Source organism: Jaculus jaculus, chromosome 1, assembly GCF_020740685.1.
Source record: "Jaculus jaculus isolate mJacJac1 chromosome 1, mJacJac1.mat.Y.cur, whole genome shotgun sequence".
Taxonomy (NCBI): Eukaryota; Metazoa; Chordata; class Mammalia; order Rodentia; family Dipodidae; genus Jaculus; species Jaculus jaculus.
Window position 1 is genome coordinate 309,431,069 of NC_059102.1, and position 19,251 is coordinate 309,450,319.

At 42.6% G+C, this 19,251-nt stretch overlaps 1 protein-coding gene across 4 annotated transcripts in view; it reads left to right on the forward strand.

Annotated features, from left to right (window-relative positions):
• Ildr2 (immunoglobulin like domain containing receptor 2) overlaps window positions 1-19,251 on the forward strand; it is a 66,805-nt gene that overhangs the window by 14,712 nt on the left and 32,842 nt on the right. For all 4 annotated transcript variants that reach the window (XM_045149178.1, XM_045149183.1, XM_045149184.1 and 1 more), the window contains 2 exons: window positions 6,311-6,643; window positions 7,431-7,550. In XM_045149178.1, coding sequence (XP_045005113.1) covers window positions 6,311-6,643; window positions 7,431-7,550 — 453 coding nt within the window. The remainder of the gene's footprint in view (window positions 1-6,310; window positions 6,644-7,430; window positions 7,551-19,251) is intronic.

The window sequence follows — 19,251 nt, forward strand, 5'->3', positions numbered from 1 at the left end:
GGAGCCTGGGACTGGCAGTTGTTTATGTCACAGCAGGAAGTAGAGAGTAAGACCACGTATGGGCAAGGAGGACATACCTTGAAGAACTTACCCCCAGCTAGGCCCTGTGTCCCCAAGTTTCAACCACCTTTTAAATTAGTGCCATCAGCTGAGGATCCAATTCAGTACTGAACCTGTGGGAGATATTTCAGATTCAAACTGTAACATGGAACAAACACGGTATATGGACAAGACAAGAGCTGGTGTTAGAGGAAGTTTGAGCTTATAAGCAAGAACTGGGGTGAGAAAAGAGGAGATGATGAGTTAGATTTAAACTTTAAAACATGTTTTTGGCTTAGTGGTAAAGAAGCTTGCCTGTGAAGCTTAAAGACCCAGGTTCCATTCCCTAGTACCCGCATAAGCCAGATGTACAAGGTGGCACAGGCTTCTGGAGTTCAGTTGCAGTGGCTAGAGGCCCTGACTTGCCTATTCTCTCTCTCTCTTCCTCTCTTTCCCTCTCTCCCTCTTTCCCCTTTCTCTCTCAAATAAATAAATAAAAATAAAAATTTTAAAAATCTGCCAGGTGTGGGGGTGCACATATTGGACATCTTTAATTTCAGCACTTGGGAGGCAGATATAGGGGAAACATTGTGAGTTGAAGGCCACCCTAAGACTACATAGTGAATTCCAGGTCAGCCTGGGCTAGAGTGAGACCCTACCTCGTACCCCCCCTGCAATATTTTTAATCTGTTTTTGATGTGTAGTATGTGTATGTATGTGTCTAAATGTGCATGTCCTACCTGCTGCATTTTTACTGAGGCCAGAGGAGGATGCCAGGTATCCTCCTTCATCACTTTTCTGCTTTGAGACAGGGTCTCTCATGAAAGCTGGAAATTATAATATGTTTCAGTTAGATTGGCTGACCACAGAGCCCCAGTGGTCCTCCTCTGCCCGCCTCAGCATGGCCATGCCTGGCTTTTTACAAGGGTGCTAGAGATTTAATTCAGGTCCTCATGCTTGTACTGTAAGTACCCTTACCCAATGAGCCATCTCCTCAGCCCTTACATGCTTAATTTGAGCTATTTGCTTAACATGAAGATGAGGCTTAAAAGTTGAGGGTTTAAGAGAAAACTGTTAGTGGAGCTCTCGGAGTGAATAGATCAATGCATAGTTCAATACAACAATGTGGTTCAATAATTCTAATGGATTGACCTGGTATTCACAGTTATGGTCCCTATGCTGTTATTCAAGTTATGAACCCTACCAGATTCCAGCGTAAGAAATACTAGGTTTGAATAGGGCACGGTGGTACACACCTTTATTCCCAGCACTTGAAAGGCAGAGGTAAGAAGATCATGAGTTTGAGGCCAGCCTGAGTCTACATAGTGAAGTTACAGTCAGCCTGGGCTAAAGCAAGATCCTACCTTGGAAAAACCAAAAATTAAAAAAAAAAAAGTAGTAGGTTTTAAGCATCTGACAAGGGGTAGAATAGGAAAAAAAGAGAGAGATAGAGAGAGAGAGATAGGACCTCAGCTGAGTACACTAACCTAGTCCCATGGGAGATCTTTTGGGAACAGGGCCAGAATGAGGGGACCCCTATGTCAACCCTCAGCATCTATGGAGTATTAGCAGTCCTTATTGTACCCCAGTTAGCTCCCCTTTGTGAAGAGCCTGATCTCTGTGTGTGGAGGGTGGTGGAGACCCCATGAGAGGTATTTTTTGAAGTTGGGTGGACAACAGTATTACAGTTTGAGGTTTGGATCAACCACACATGAGTGGTAGAGGAAAGCTTACCAAACTCTCAGGAGAAGTCCAGAAGGCAAGCTGAATTTAGGACAGGCTTTAATCTGAATGGAGCAACTAGGTTGTAAATTAGTGAAACACAGTGGAAACAGTCTCTATGTGAGGATTAGAGATGCTGCTTGGTTGATACAAGGAATATCATATCACCCAGGATGTAGGGTGAGAGCAATTCTAGACCCCATCTTCTCATGGGAATAGAGTTCCTGATGTATGTGGTCAGGGCAGTCTTGGGAGTTGGGTAATACTAACCTTATAGTTGCAAACATGAAGTTGAGGTAGGGATTGTTGTCTTAAGTTTTAAATCTTCACCATTGTGGTTATCAAAAATCTTGTAAGTTGACACTTGGAACTCCTTATTCTGTCTCCAACTATCCAGCTCCATCCTTAGCACTGAATCTCGTTGGCCTATGCAAGGTGAATACATCCACACATCCACACACACACACACACACACACATACACGCACACACACACACACACACACACACACACACACACACACACACACACTGCTACTCTCTGTCTGTCTATTCTGACTTCCAAGAAGTGTACAAGTGATAGGCAGTGATGAGCAAACCCAGGCACTGTTGCTATGGAACTTGTGATGACCTATTCTAGCATTCTTGTGCAGTTCCTCCCCATTCTGCTCTATCCACACTCAGCATCTCATACCTGGATAACTGTACTTGCCCAGTTCTGGGCCCAGGCTTCTGAGAAGTCAACAGACAGGTCTTGACAGTCCCAGAAACAACAGCAGCAATTGCATGTCTTGAGTGCTGAATACATACTAGCTATTCCCCTAAGAATTTAAAATGTCAAACAACTCCATAATGCTGTTTCTGTTATTCTGATTTTACTCATGAGGAGACTGAAAATCATGAGTTGAGTAATTTGCCATAGGTCATGTAGCTAGGCAGTGTTATAACCTGGATTCTAGTTTAGGACTGACTCCAAAATCCATACTTTAACTATCATGCTATAAAAATAAGTTAATGTTGGGGCTGAGGAGATGGCTCAGTCAGTAAAGTGTTAGCTGTGCAAACATGAAGATTTGAGTTCAGATGCCCAGCACCCACATAAAAGCCAGGTATGGTAGTGAACACCTAAAATCCCAGATCTGGCAGGGCTGGGGGATGGAGACTAGGGATCTGGGGGCTTGCTGACTGGACTATTTAGCCAAATCCAAAATCATGTGAGAGGCCCTGCCTCAAAAATTAAGATGAAAAGACACCTGTTGTTAACCTCTGACTTCCACGTACACGTGCACACATGTGCATGCAGACTCTTCTTTACACATGCATGTGCCCATACATACACAATCATGGATATATATGCTCAGGCAATGGCACACAAATACATGCAGAAAAAGGCACATGTTTCTAAGAATGTATTTATTATTTGGAATATGAGTCTGTGCGTCTGTCCCGAAAGAAGCTGAGAATTGATTAACCTTTATTAATAATTGTTTAAGGGAGTTCAATGACTTGCTTGCTCAAATGGCTAACCTCATTAACAGAAAACAGAAGAGGTATTCTAAGTAATCATCTAATATACAAAACCCAAGACTTAATTCTCTCAAAAAATGGTGAGTAAATGAAATGCTAAACTTAAAGAACACTTTTGTGTAGCACTTTTCTCCCTTGCTGATGTTATTTATCCTACGAAAGGCAGGGATTGCAGTTTCCCAAGTAGAGCCTCAGCAGGGAGCTGGTTTGATCAAGTTTACTATGTGTCCTGGTGCCTGTGCCTAGTGATCTGACCTTAGTCACAACTAATTGAACTCACTTCCATTGTTGCCACCTGAATAATTGGGATAGGAATAAGAATTTGAGGAATTACAAGGCTAAAAATAAGCATAAAATGAATGCAGTATAATTTAAGGAGAAACTATAAAGACATTTCCTTTCCTAATTCAGGATTGTGAGTCAGGGAGAATGGAATTAGCCACATCAACATTTCGGGATGGTGAAGGGAAGCATAGGAAGTGAGTTTCCAGATGGGATTCTTTGCCCCTTCATGGGGCTGATCTACATACTGTGGCTATTATCAAACCTGGCGGTGGGGGATGGTCATTGAACTTGGGAGCATCAGCACAGGAAGTGAGGGCAAAGGCAAGACAGGCAAGGGAGAGCCAGAGTTCAAGATCTAGTCTTTACCTGTCCAGGGCTCTTGTACTGAATTTATTATCTGATGATGCCCAGCGAGATAATGTTGTGTTAGTTGCCCTCAGAGACAGCATTAGATATCCATTGAGTAGGTGAGGGAAATGAGTCTGCAGTTGCTAAATAGACTTCTTTAAGGCCTTGCCACTAGTTTGCTGCCAGATGATAGTCAAAGCCCTGTGTATTTGGTACCAATGCCTTTTTACTATACTGTGCTATCTATGACTCATTTACTATTTCCTTCTGCCAAGTCATGGGAAGTATATTAATAGTTATAAAGGGGCTGGGGACATGGCTCATCAGGTACCAGTACTTGCTGCACAAACAAAAGACCAGAATTTGATCCCCAGGTCCCATGTAAATAGCTGGGCATGTCCCATGACTGTAACTCCAGTGCTGAGGTGAGCAGAGACAGGATTATCAGGGCTTCCTGGACAACCAGTCTAATTGACAGCCAGAGAACTCTGGGTTCAGTGGGAGACTGTGTTGGGAAACTAAGGCAGGAGAGCGATAGAGGAGGGCACCTGGTGTCTTCTGGCCTCCACCCAAGGTGCACATGCATGTGCAAACACATATGTATACTACACATGCACACCACACATAATATACATACACCAAAATAAGCAGCTATATGTTTGCCCATTCCTTTATTTGTTTGTAAATGACTGTCGATCACATGATAGATCCAAAACCCTCCCAAACACTATGTTGTTTTCACTTCAGATTCCATAGAATGCAGGAAACATTTTCTCCCGCCAAGGATTAGAACCTGATTTTTCACTGTGCCTGTCACTAAGGAGAGAAATTGGGTCTGGAAATCAGGAGACATGAGTACACATATGGTGTCTTGACATTAGCAAGGGTACTTCAGTAAGGTGACATGTGTTTAAACTGTGAAGGTGAGTGCTTTGTTGGTTGTCATTGCACACATAAGACAGGAGGCCTCCAGTGAAAAGGCATCCTTTCTCACCCAGCATAAGCTCACATTGCATTTCTAGGGCAAAATCCTCCATCCCAAGTGGAGTTGATTTGGCAGATTCCTGCATTCAGTTTGAACCTCTTCACTACATCTATATATTCCTTTTTTCTGCCTCTCATCATCACTAGATTTCTGCTTCTAACAGAAGTATCTAAAGTCAACTCTTAACTGTCCTATTCAACTGAGGAAGTTCTCATCACTTAGAAGTTCTAGATCTTACCATTGAGTTCACACAGGCCCTTTGTCTCTCATACTCCCCTGGTCTTTCATTCACTGCCATTCCCCTCTCTTTCTTGATCACCAACCTTCAGGTTGGATCTTTTACCACTTAAACTTACCTGATTGTTAGAGTTTCTTTTCTTTTGATTATTCTTCAAAGACTTTGAGCTTAGTCTACTGCTTTTGATCTGAAATCCTTCATTTCTTACAGACTTCTTTTCCCCTTTATCTCTTCCCCTTTGCTTGGTCACCAGCTGGAAGTCACTTCCTCTTGAAGTTATACTTCCTGGCTTCATTGTCATTGTTTATGAAATACTTGTTAAGCACCTATGGGCTCCATAAACCAGGGCATCAAAATAAGGTGTTTTACTTGCTTTACTTGAAAACTTATGAAAACAATTACTCTGAAGTTTTTATAATAGATGTATAGATGAGAATGCTAGGTATACTGATGGCACAAAGGAGGAAGTGACAAAATTGGTAAGTCACAGAAGGCTTTGTGAGAGCCTTTGAACTGGGTTTTGCAAGATGGAAACAAACTTTCCAAGGAAAATGAGAAAAAACATTTCCGAAACAGGGGCTATCGTGTGCAAAGAGGTATCACATAGCATATCTCATTTTGGGAAACTATTAGCTGTTTGATATTCTTGGAGCTTGGTAGTGCTTCAGAGAGGTGAGGCAGAAGGGGTTCAGAGGTAAGACTGTTGGTGAGGAACTAGATGATGAAGTATTTGAATGTTTTGCCAAGGATCTTTGGTTTTATCCTGAATATCATGGTAGATGAATGAAAGAGCTGATCACCTGACCTATAGCAGTGGAATATGACACATGGCTGCAGAATGAATGCAAGGAGGTCAGAGAAGAGATTATTATAAGCAGGAGACAGGGAGAGAAGAAATAAAAGCAGTGGTAGTAAGGTAAAAGAGGAGAGAAAAATATTAAAGGTGCTGAGTTCAATTTGACTATACTTAGTAAATGACTGGATATAGGGAGTGAGGGTAGGTTTCTGGACAAAGCATTCAGATGGACATTAATATCATTTACTTGTATCGGAGAAGATATGAGAAGAAAATAAGTTGGGGACGTGAGGATGGAAAGATGTGATCACATGTTGGGAGTAAGGTCCATGGTTTGGATTCCACTTGGATATATTCATTCTCTTTTGCAGCCATGGCTGAAGGCCTTCAGGTCACAGTGCCCGATAAGAAGAAGGTGGCCATGCTCTTCCAACCCACTGTGCTTCGCTGCCATTTCTCCACATCCTCCCACCAGCCTGCGGTGGTGCAGTGGAAGTTCAAGTCCTACTGTCAGGATCGCATGGGGGAATCCTTGGGCATGTCATCCACCCGGATCCAATCTCTCAGCAAGAGAAACTTGGAATGGGACCCTTACTTGGACTGTTTAGACAGCAGAAGGACTGTTCGAGTGGTGGCTTCAAAACAGGGCTCGACTGTCACTCTGGGAGAATTCTACAGGGGCAGAGAGATCACAATTGTTCATGGTACTGATGCCCTTGAATCTAGGGAGCAGGAGGGAGGGTGGCTCATTCTTTCCCAGGCACAATGAAAGTCATCTCCCCCATTCTTTAAGTTGTTCAAGAATCTAATTTTATGGGAGACAGGAGCATTGGGAGAACTAGCAAATTGCCTCAAAGGCATGTAGCCAGGAGGAAGAGTAGACAATGTAGTGTCCAGGGAAGATAGAGCTAAGCTTTGGAATAGACTTCAGAACTTGGCCTTGAATCTCAGAGGTTGTTTTCAGAACTGAATTGATACGGGTCTTAGTAAAAGAACTTCAGCCAAATATCTTATATTTGGACAATCCCTTTACTGTCCTTTACTAAGACTGAAAAGTAGACTTTCCTAAGAATTCCTCTGCTAGGAGAAGGGGTGATATACCTACAACTTATAGAGCCAGGTAGGTGCTTAGCCTGAACCCCAAGGGTTTTTACTTCAACCTCTATTCTCTCCCTAAAGCACTAGATACAGGAACCCAGAATCATTCTGAGTTTCCAGGGGTCTCTGTAGGCTGATTAAAAGCCAGTAACTACTCCTGAAAGTAGACTAGAGCTAGACCAATTTGTGTTGTGTTCTAATTCTCTTGCCTGGGGGATTCTCGCTTTTGTTGTTATTTTGAGATAAAGCAACCATCTTTCAACTGCCATCCATATAAAGGAATAGAATACTGTAGACATCCCAGAAAGGCTCTCCCTTCCCAGCCCCTGTTGTTCAGAGCTTTTCTTTCAATGGACAGAGTCTTAGGACTGGGTTGTTGTTTTTTGATACCAGATGCAGATCTTCAGATTGGAAAACTCATGTGGGGAGACAGTGGCCTTTATTACTGTATCATCACCACCCCCGATGACCTGGAGGGCAAAAATGAAGATTCTGTGGAGCTGCTGGTATTGGGTAAGTGAAAAGCCAGAGGCAATGTTTTCATTTTAGACTGCTTGCATTGTGCCCCTCTTCTCGCCTCTCGTCTCCCTGCATGTGTCAGCAGATTGCGTACATGGTCTTTATCTTTCATGCACAGACAAATCTGTTGGAGAATATGCTTTTTCTGAGCAGAAGCTGTATTTATTGTTGTGCTTCTTAAAGGCTATTGCCCCTTTCCCAGCATTGTCTGAAGTGTTTTTCTGCTTCCTTAGCCACCCCACTCCTTCCCACTTTCACCTTTAACCTGAATTTTCCCCTCTTACTCTTTTTTTCTCTGTTTATATGCTAACTTTGAAGAAAATGGTAGAGGCCTTTGAAATGTGGTAGAGACTGAGGAAGGATAAGAATTCATTGGTGTGTAGGAATCTAGAGATCTCAGGAGTCTTTTCTCATTTAATTATCTCCACCTAAGATCATCATAAGGCAGGATGGCTATAAACTGGAGAGTCTTATGAGTAATAAAAGGTGCCCTATGGAAAGAGACCTTTAGCAGATATGCTAGTTTAATTGGAAATGTTGAGCTTCCTCAAAGCAAATACATCTAATCCTTATTAATATTAGTTTCTTCATAAATTTATCTTCTTACTTCTTGGAAGAATGGTTGCAGGAAATGACATCCTTGTAAACTGGGTGTATATTTGTGCTTTGTAAATGTTTGTTGAAGAAGAAACTTAGGATAAACCACACAGAAACTAATAAAAGAAATTGTGCCAGTTATAGGAGGAAAAAGTAGTTGAGGATGTACACTCAAAGCTATTTTTCAGAAAAAAAAATATTTTCTTGTAGCTTCCAAAAACCAGGTGGCAATAATTTGAGGAACATGTGAAGGTGCCTTATTTTAAAGGCAAATGAAGCTGACAATTGATTTTCTTTCTACCCTTTGTGAGGAACTAAATCCCCAAGAATAACATTTTCTATTTAGAATTTCATTTTAGTTTTTGTCATGACTTTAATAAAACAATTATTCTGATGCCTCATTCTTATATTCTATAAGTTAGGCTGCAGTAATATTGGCCTACATTATTAGAATGTTGACTTAAATCAAATATAATCTTTGGAGCCAATATATAAAGCATAACTTCTGTGACTTGTAGAAGAATGGAAATATGATAGTTATTCAAATGGAGATTGAAGAGAAAAGGCTTATATTGACATAGAAGAACACAGATCAGATTTGAAATATACTGTGGCTTGGTAAAGCAGAAGGAATAAAAAGATACATTTTTGCTTAATTGCGCATCTCTAATAGCCAAGTTTGCAGGAACAAGTGGCTTATTGAGCCTCCAGTTAGCTAATTGTGACCACAGCTATTTGGCCAAGGCAGCCATTTGGAGAGAAGTAATTATCTGTATAGGAAAAGGAGGCCAGGTAAAACCCATTTAAAATAATTTGGTCCCAGCTCTGCAGATGTGGAAGAAATGGATAGAGTGAAAGTTTTGTCATTGAAATGTATTGAGGACATTCCTCTGGATGAAAACTTACAAAGTTACTTGGATTGAGGATGCTTTTCTCTGGGCCAAAAGTCAGCAGCTGGTTGATGAAAGGAAGCCTCTGGTGGTAACAGTCACCAGAGGTGGGAAGAAAGATGAACACAAATCAGGGTTTCTCTGAAAAGAACCCTGAATGAAAATTGGATAGGATACAAAAATCTCTTTGCATAAAAGCAGTATATGTAAACAGGTACATTTGAGAGATCTTGGGGGAGGAAAAACACATTTCTGCTCAGTTCTACACTAATTAGAAATGTTCAAAGTGCGATAAATTTGTCATGAAAAACAATTTTGGCAACACTGCTTGTGTTACCTATTAAAAGAGGTTAGCTTCAAATCTATGATGTTTTCTTGGGTTTGTAAAATACTAAATGCAAAATTCCAATCTTCTTTGTCTTGACATCTTTTCTAAAAATTTTCAAAACACTGTCACAGTTTTAAAAATTCTAATTGTTTGGTTCTTATATCCAGCAGTCCTCTTTGTTAGTATTCTTTTCTTCTGTGAGACCAGAAGAGCAACCTAATTTCTGGAACCCACTCCCAAAGAATGGGGATACAGGTAGGAAGATAACTAAGGTCTACGGTTTGCTAATTATAACATCCACAAGTCACCAGTTTGATCATGGAGTTTTATTTAAGGAATGGTTGGAGGGAGTGATAAAGGACTTAGGATCACGGGAGGTGTCTCCAGCTATTTGAAATGAAGTTGTACACAAGAGGAATGGAAACGTACTTTGTAGATGCCTGGCAGGTGGTGCGTGTGAGGAAAGACAGTACAGAGGTGCTGCAGCAGTGCGGGAGAAAGATATGGGATTCAGACATGGAGAAGGGAATCGAGAATGCCAACATAGAACACTTCTGAGATTTTGGAGCAATGGATCTTGGTAACTAAAGTATAAAAGGAAATGAAACAGAGGAATGGATCAAACAAGATTTCAGACTTATGCCTAGTAGGGTGGCCAGTCGTTCCATCAGCTAAGAAAGATGACACAGAAAGAAAAGCAGTCCAGGGAAGCAGAAGAATGAGTTTGGTTGGAACATGTTAAACATAAGATGCTGAGGAACACCAAGGTGGTTTTTTTTTTCTTACATTCCAAATGTAGGTCTGAAACTCAACAGAGAGTGAAGACTGGAGATAATCAATCTAAGAATTATGACCAATAGACAGCACCACAAAAAAGAGATGACTAATAGAAGAATAGATAATATGAAATAAACAAGAACAGAACCCTTTGGTCTTATGATCTAGTTTTACCTTTTGTGAGTAGTAGCATTGGTCCTGCATGTGGACTTGTCTTAGTTTCACTCAAAAAATTGGGAGCCTCTTCTGTGTGTGTGTGTGTGTGTATGGTATGTATACATGTTCATACCAGTTCCCATTCATATGTGTGTGAAGCCTGAGTGTAAGTCCACATATACATGTGTGCACATGTATGTGGAGGCCCGAGTTTGACATCAGATGTCTTCAATAGTTCTTCCCCTTATTATTACAAATATGTTATTTTATTCATGTGTGTGTGTGTGAGAGAGAGAGAGAGAGACAGAGAGAGAGACAGAGACAGAGAAAGAGAGGGGGGCCAGGTATACAGAGAAACAGCACATCAGGGCCTCAAGCCACTACAAACGAACTTCAGATGCATGTGTCACCTCATGCATCTGATTTACTTAGGTACTGGGGTATCAAACCTGGGTCCTTAGGCTTCCCAGGCAAGCACCTTAACTACTAAGTGATCTCTCCAGTCCAATTTCCCACTTTTCTTTTTTTTTTAGGGTCTTAGAGTGGCCTTGAACTCACAGCAGTCCACTTACCTCTACTTCCTGAGTGCTGGAATTAAAGGCAGATGCCACAATGCCCAGCTCTTCCCACTAATTTTTCAATACAGGGTCTTTCACTGGCAGAACTCACTAACTCCACTAGACAGTCTAACCAGCAAGCTCTAGGAACCTCTTGTCTTGACCTCCCCAGTATTGGCATTTTAGGAGCCTGCCACCATGCGCAGATTTTATGTGAGTTCTGGGTATCCAAAGTTAGGTCTTCAAGCTTGGGCAGCAAGTATTTTTCCAACTGAGCTATGTCCCCAGTGTCCAGATTGAGAGCTTCTTATTAGCATTGGATAGTGAGCTCTGCACAGTCAAGGACCAGTTCCTGTTCATGTTTACATCTTCCCTGCCAAGCAAGATGTCTACAGTAAAGATGCTTCAGTGGCTGTTTGTAAAATGATAAATAGGCAGAATCTATAGCTAATATAACTTTGTGCCTCTTAAATGTTAGTCAATGCTGTATATGTATTATTTGACTTGACACAATGCCCATCTACAGTCTTAAGTGAGATAATATGGTTTAATTTTATTGATCACATTTCTTTATTAGGCTATTTAAATTATTAGTGATAGATTCTTCAGGAACTCTAGTTGAAAGCCGATATAGGAAAGCAGGAATGGGCTATGGTTAACCTAAGGAGAAAATCTATAAGAAGGCTATCAAAATTGAAAGGAAGGCCAAAGAATAGGCCTCAGGAAAGATGTGTATTAAGATAGAATTTGTTAGTGTCTATACAAACATCTTCTAAGCACAGTGACTTATTCCACTAAATATTTACTACTTCATTTGTCACAGTCAGATGTAGGTTGAAGATACATGTAGGTGTCTCCCTTCCAAATGGTGGTGTGGGGTTCTAGACTTTTGGCTGTGCTCTGTTGTAGACTTTTGCGTTCAGCTGCAAATAGCAAGAAACAGAGACAGTAAGGATGGTCATGGGGAGCTTCTTAGGAACCAGAATTGGTAGTGCTATGAATCACTTCTGTCATTTTGTAGGTGCCCTAAAAGAAAAGAAAAAATGGTTTGGACACAGCAATCTTTTGCCTTGCCAAGTTGCTCAAGGGCTTCAGGGTCATGTTCAGAAAATGATGGAAAATATCTTTAGAGGTCCATTGGGAGAAAATATAAACCTCTCAAATGTTACTTTTCATCCCTGCATTTTCCCAGTGAAGAATCAACCTCAAGACAGAGAACACAATTGGCCCAGTTTTTGAAGGGGCTCTTGGTGGATTGTCCATCAAGATACAGAGAAGAATTGACCTCTTTCAAATAAATTGGGACATAACTGTAAAAAAAGGTAACAACAGATGTGGGATCCAAAAAGCAGTAAATATCCACCAAAATGATATAATATTTATGGATACTGATAACCAGTTGTAATTCCCAAAATTTTTCTGTAATAATTTTATAAGCAGGTGAACAGGTACTATTTTCCTCATTTTCCAAACAAAGGTGTCACTGTCCTGCTTTTATAACTATATCCCAGTTTTTTTTAAAAAAATGTCAATGATTAAATCCAATTGTTTTGATCCCTAGCTTTATCTGCTTTCACAACACCACCACACATCCTGTGCATGGTAAGATGCCATAGAACCAGCTATGTTTAAGAAATGGGGTTACTACTTGGTGGCACAGGTCATGGTTTCTACTGGCCCCAGGATTACTTTAGTAAATTCACTGCATTTCTTCATGAAACTGTCTGTAAGCATTGACCTAGACCCCCCTCTTCCTTCAAAGGCACAGTTGTTCTTGTCTAGATAGAATACCTCCCCACTGAGCATGACTCACCGTATGCATCTGAACCTCCATCACCTGCTATGGATGCTTCTTTCAGAAGGTTCAGAAATATCCAAAGACATGTGATTCACGAAAATGGGAGGACAACCACTGTTTCAACATTAAATATGAAAATGAGCCCGAATACCCTTTGCTGTCTTTTTGGTGATTCAGAAGGTAAAGTCATTCTGAAATTGGAAATGCACACAGTGTTTTGGTGCTTCAAGTTGACAGTGACAGGTAGCTTAGAAATATTTAGGCAGATGTCTGTGGTGGTAGGGCCATACCAGCAGACAATCATAGAAGGTGGGTGTGTCCAGAGATCTGCCACGGTGAGATTAGGCATTGGTTTAGGATCAGTGGCAAGTATAGGCTGTTTATAACCTGGAACCATGCCACTGTTTGGATAGGAATAAAGTTCCCTGGGGCTGCTCCAGCTGGCAGGAAAAGGACTTCACCATTTCAGGAAGGCTCACATAGGGAGTTATTATTTTAAAATCTAAAAGCAGCTCGCCTTGTTCTTTCTTCTTTCTATGCACAATGTAAGGGCCTGACCCTGTTCTTTCTGATGGTACCTTGTTGTTTAAAGGACTTTAATTAGAAAATGGGGGATAGAACCCCTGTGGAAATGAGGCTATTTGAAAACTCCTGCCTCTGGCCTCAGAATGGAATAAGAGGACAGGAGCCAAGTGGTGTTTAAATTCAAGCTAATAAAGATATTCCTAATGGTAAATAATTTTTAGAAGTCATGGGTGGTTAGTGGGAAATTACAGAAACTCCTCCTGTGATGCGCTTAAACATGGAACAGGCTTTCTTGTCGGGAAGTGAGGATAAACAGGGTAATTTTCCAAAGTGCTTGATGGTTTCTACTCAACTTCAAAGATCCCAGATTGAAAAATTAATTCTCCATAAAGGACAATGTGTATATGCTGCTAAGTGCTTTGTTCTGCTTTAATATTGTTTCTGTCGCAGCAAAAATCATACATGGTTATTGAAAGCACTTTGGACAAGACAGAAAAGTACAGAAAGAGAAATCATGTCCTCATGTCTTATGATTTAGAGATAACTATTGAACTTTCCAGAAGTATTTTGATTGCAACTAACTTGGGTCAATTTTTTTTTCTTTGTTTTTGGCTTAGGTAATGGGTAAACCCCAGAGTATTCCTAGCAACAATCAGGGTTGAGTCCTGGCGACAACTTATGTGTCAAAGAATCTGTCTCCCCTTATCTCTTCCTTTACTACTACTCCCTGCTCCACCGCTCTGTGTCAGCTTCAGGCTTGCTACATGGAGCAAAGATGGCCTGCTTCCTGAGTCTTTCTCACCTTCCATTTAGAAGGATTAAACATCTTCTTCACAGTTGCCACAAAATCCCTGGTGTTGGGAGAGGAATGTAGTCACCAGCAAGTATCCCCAATTAGCTGTAGATAAAGAGGAGATTCCTAAAGAAAACCAGGCAGTTGTTTCCAAATGAAGATGAAAAGAATGCCAGGCAGGCAAAAACACACACTGTTAACATTTTGTGGAATTCATCATCAGTTTCTGCTTTTTTATGGGCCAAATGTAGTGCTAATGGAGGAGGCCAGAAATAGGTATGCTCGCACCAGGTCCTTGTAAGCAGGGACTAATTTAGGATTGACTCTTCCCTGCGAATGTAACATGTAATGCTGCAGAATTACCTTTGTTTCCCTGTCATGCTCCTATTTTTTCTTGCCTTACCTCCTGTGCCTTACCCAAGAGTACAGCATATGTTACCTAGACAAGTGATAAAGGAATGGGTGGGCATGGATTTTTTTCCCCAATAACAAGCTATTCATAATACTGTGCTTGAAATTGTTATTCTGGTATAAACTAAACTTTTTATGCTCAGTAGCATACAAAGCCATTAAGAACTAAATGAGAAACCAGTCTGATCTTGGAAAGGGACATATCCAAAGCAGTGATATGAGGGATGCTTGATGGGAGTGTTTTCTAAGTCTGGGTAGAATGTGCTCGTACCCGCGCCTGTGTTAATGCAGCCTCACTTTGAATCCTGTATCGCATCCCAGTGATTTTAGTTCAGGCTATTCAGAAAGGCTACTTGTTGCCAGGACTCCTCCTCTCCTGCCCTCCCTCTGTGACAGCCCTAGCCTGGTGTTGCTAACCAAGGAGATCTGCCGATTAGAAGGGCCTCAGCTCCCAGAGTTCCCATGGCAACAGCCTCCTTGGAGGTCTTTGTTGCTTGCTAAAACTTTGATCTCTGAGAGAGGCTGCTGCTGTTTCTCTGGAAGATTTACAAACAGAGGGAGAGGGGGAAAGAATTGGGGAAGAAGAAAGAAAAAGTTTATTCCTGACAGAAGGGCGAGAAAGGATGAATTTCAGAGCTGTACTCTGGTCCTGTCTGGAGATAACCCCTTTGGAACATCTTGTGATTTGAGTTGAACCCACATTTTCATCTTTAGGCTTACTTGACCATGCTTCAGTGAAAGACTTTGTTGAAAGTGGGGTAGATGACTCCTGGAGGGTAAAGACACCCTACTTAGCACACACCTGCACCATCAGGGTTCCAGAGGGGCTGAGGCAACTCCAGGCTCCCATGAGCAGAGGGGAAGAAAGCAAGAACTGGATTTCTCCATCCTATGCCCCCAGTGCCTTTCCTCCAGCCTGTCATGGCCCTAGCCTGCTGTACCTTCATGCCTCTGTTGGTCTTGTTTTTAGAAAGAATCAGAAACATATGTTGAAAAGATAGAGAAAGGTAAGAGCCAGAGAAGTTACCCAGTGGGAAACAAGCCTTCTGCTGGGGGAAAAAGGAGGTGGTATTCCTCTAGAGAAATGAGGGCATGCCATGTTCTCTCAGCAAGAAAGTTCCTCTAGAGCTTGGAGAGATGGTTCAGCTGTGAAGGTGCTTGCCTACAACGCCTAAGAAACTGGGTTTGATTCCCCAGTACCTATGTAAAGTCAAATGCACAATGATGCATGCATCTGGAGTTTATTTGCAGTGGCTAAAGGCCCTGTTGCACCCATTTCTCTCTCTCTCTCTCTGCAAATAAATAAATAAAAATATTTTTAAAAATAAAGAAAGTTCCTCTAGCTTTCAGGCTACTCTACTGCACAATCTACTCTGCTTTTTGGTAGGCATCATGGTGTGGAGCAGTATTGCTTTAAGCATGACTTCATTTTAAGTTATAATTACAATTTAATGAGTATTTTTGGTTAGTATGTCCTTTGCACAGTAAGGATATAAAATACATAAACCTCACTGTCTTGTCCCTGCAAAAATTGGCTTTGGTAAAGATATAAGTTATACTTTGGAAGCGATTAAAGACCTATAAGAGGGGCTTAGGGAGATAGTTTCCTCTGTGGATAAAGTACTTGCCTCGCAAGCATGCGAGCCTGAGTTAGATCCCAGAATCCATGTAAAAATACCAGATGTGTTGGCATGTGCCTGTAATCCCAGTGCTGGGGAGGTAGAGACAGGGATCCTAGAGCTCACTTGCTGGCTAGTCTAGCCTAATCGGTGAACTCTAGGCCAGTGAGAGACCCTGTCTCAAAAAGAGGCAGATAGGCTGGGGAGATGCCTCAGTTATCAAAGATGCTTGCTTGCAAAGCCTGCCTGCCCTGATTCAATTCCCCAGTCACCCACGTAAAGCTAGACGGGCATTTGTTAGCAGTTGCAAGAGACCCTGGCATGTACACACACACACACACACACAATGTACAAATAAATAAATATGAAGTTTGAAAATATGGATAGCATTTCTGAGATAGCACCCAAGGTTGTCCTTTGGCCTCACACATGCACACACATGCTTTTACACACGAGCACAGGTAAACACATGTGCACACACACACATATGAACAGTACAAGAAAAGATTAAAACTGTTTGGATATTAAGTATGTAAGCCGTAGGTTCTCAAAAGAGGAATGTTTTATTTCTCAGGAGACATTTGGAAATGTCTGTGTACATGTTTACTTTGTAGGGAACTATGTAGTGAGTAGAGAACAACTCTCTTACACCCATCCCTTTTATGTGGGTTTCAGATGTCCTAGAGGTAAGTTAAATTTCATTTGAATCCTGAATATGGTCCAGTGTAAACAGCAGAGGCTTTGGGATAAGGCAGGGCTGGAATCACTGTAATAGTATGACCAGGGACAAGCCTTAGTTTCCTAATCTGTAAAAATAAGAGAGGGTTTAGAAAAGTTACATGGAAGACCTACTGTAAAGATTAAATGCGCATAAGAACTCAGCAGGGGTCAGTTTTTTCTCTCACCCTTGGAGTTTCCCATATGTCCTGTTCCAGTCCCCAGCAGTGTGACATCCCTAACATGAGGGCATCCTCTTTAGGAAAGTCTATGTTGAGGACTCCTGCTAACCAGATGATTTTCTTTAAAACAGCCCACAGAGGTTATAATGGGCCAGCTGTGAATTGGCCCATTACAAATAGATACACATATTCTCAAAGACATCTATAGTGTCATATAGTAGTCACCACAGTCAGCCTGGTAGAAGTCTTCTTGGATGGCGCACTTAGGGACCCTTTGTCTCACCATGCTGACTTAGGGCTACCCCAAATTGGTTGCTGTTAGAAGCTCCCACTTCCTGTGGCCAGCCCTTAGTTAATTACAGGGACTAGGTGTCACAAGCCATTTAGATCTAGGTGGGCCTGGGAAGTAGGCGACATAATTTACCATCCAAACTAGGCTACCCTTCAATTTATGGCAAACCACGGACATACACCACTGGTGTTCCCTGGCAAGTTAGTTACTGTAGTCACCCATCCCCAATGGTGGCCATCTTAAGAACAGCATCGTGTCATCTCCCTTGGCCTGCCCCAGCCTTTGCTACTAGTAGTTGGCACTTCGTTTATAAAGACCTACGGATATGTACGTCCATCTCCACTTGAATCAAGCAAAGGGGCCCAATAAAAAAAAAAAAAAAAAAAAAAAAAGGTGGGAGTATGCCTGAAAAGTATGCACCAAGATTTCTGAACCACGGCTGCAGTCCCCTGCCCTGCAATCATTAACACAAAGGAGGGCTGGAGAGATGGCTTAGCGGGTAAGGAGCTTGCCTGCGAAGGCTCGATTCTCCAGGTCCCACGTAAACCAGATGCACATGGTGGTGCATGCGTCTGGAGTTCTTTTGCAGCGCCTAGAGGCCCTGGCGCACCCGTTCACACTGTCTCAAATAAATAAAAACAACAGCAGAATACAAAGGAGGGCTTGCAGGCGCTTTTAGCAGGTCCCTCCATTCCGCAGCCACCCGGAGCCAGGGCTGCGCGGGCCCAGTCCCCTCTCTCCTCGCACGCACGCCCGCACACCCGCACGCCCGCACGCACGCACGCACGCACGCACGCACGCACGCACGCAGCCGGCTGCCCGGCTCACTATTTTCTGCTTCACTTGTTGCTCGTCCCCGGGGGAGGAACTCGCCCTTCAATTAGCGCGCATTCCTGGCCGCCGCGGTTGCCGTGGAGACGGGGCGGGCGGCGGGCGCAGCTGGGTCAGCGCGCGCTCATTGTCGCCGGGCGGGGGCGGGGGCGGGGGCCCGGGAGTGGGCGGCACCGCGAAATCGGCTCAGCCCCCGGGAAGAAAGAATGGAAGTCCTTGAAAGCCGGGCTGGAGACAGTTGTTCCATTTTTCTCCAAAGCCAGCTGTCGCTATTCAAGCGTGCAGGTTGGCGGTTCACACGGGGCTGGCGCCCGAGGCTGGGCTGCTCGGCCTCCGAGGAGAGAGGCCCCTGGGAAAGGCGGCAGGATGGAAGCCCGCCCTCGAGCAGGGGGATGACCACTGAGGAAAGGGCGGGGATTCGGGCCATCCGAGACCGGCTGGGTCCTTCTGGGGACCTGTGCCCTCCCCCGGGCCTCTTTTGGTTAAGAAAAGTAGCCATCCTTGGTATCTTTGGGTCTATTCTGATGGGTATCTCCGTGTCCAGAAATCACAGCCCACTTTGCCCCTTCTGTGGCATCCCGCCCATCAGTTTAGGGTCACGTCTAGCTATCTTCTGCCTCACACCTCAGGACCAGTCAGGCGTGTTATAGTACTAATAACATTTTCCATCCATGCTGGAGCAGGAAGCTGCATCACTATAGCACTTTGCAGACTAAGTGCCTTGGCAATCATTTTTATTATTGTTTATTAGTTTTTAGGAGCATGGCAAATACCTTTTAATTAGATCACGCTGTGTTATGATGAATTCAGTAATCACTTTCCAGTTCTAACTTTAAAAGGTGCTGAGGATTCCAACCATCTTCAACATTTTATACATCCAGAAATTATACTTTAATTATGTAAGTAGAGCAATACCACAAGCATAAGCTAATTTCAGTCAGTCGGTGCAAACACAAGGAGGCTGGGCAGCAGTCACTGTACATTTCTAAATTGGGAATAAACAAGGCTGGTGGGTATAGAGATGATGGGGGTGGGGAGCATGGAAGAAGCAGACCCGGGTTCTATTCCTGGCTCCATTATTAGTCAGCTGTGTGACTTTGGGAAAGATTCTTTTTTTAAAATTTATTTATTTATTTATTTATTTGAGAGCGTCAGACAGAGAGAGAAAGAGGGAGATAGAGAAAGAGAATGGGCGCGCCAGGGTCTCCAGCCGCTGCAAACG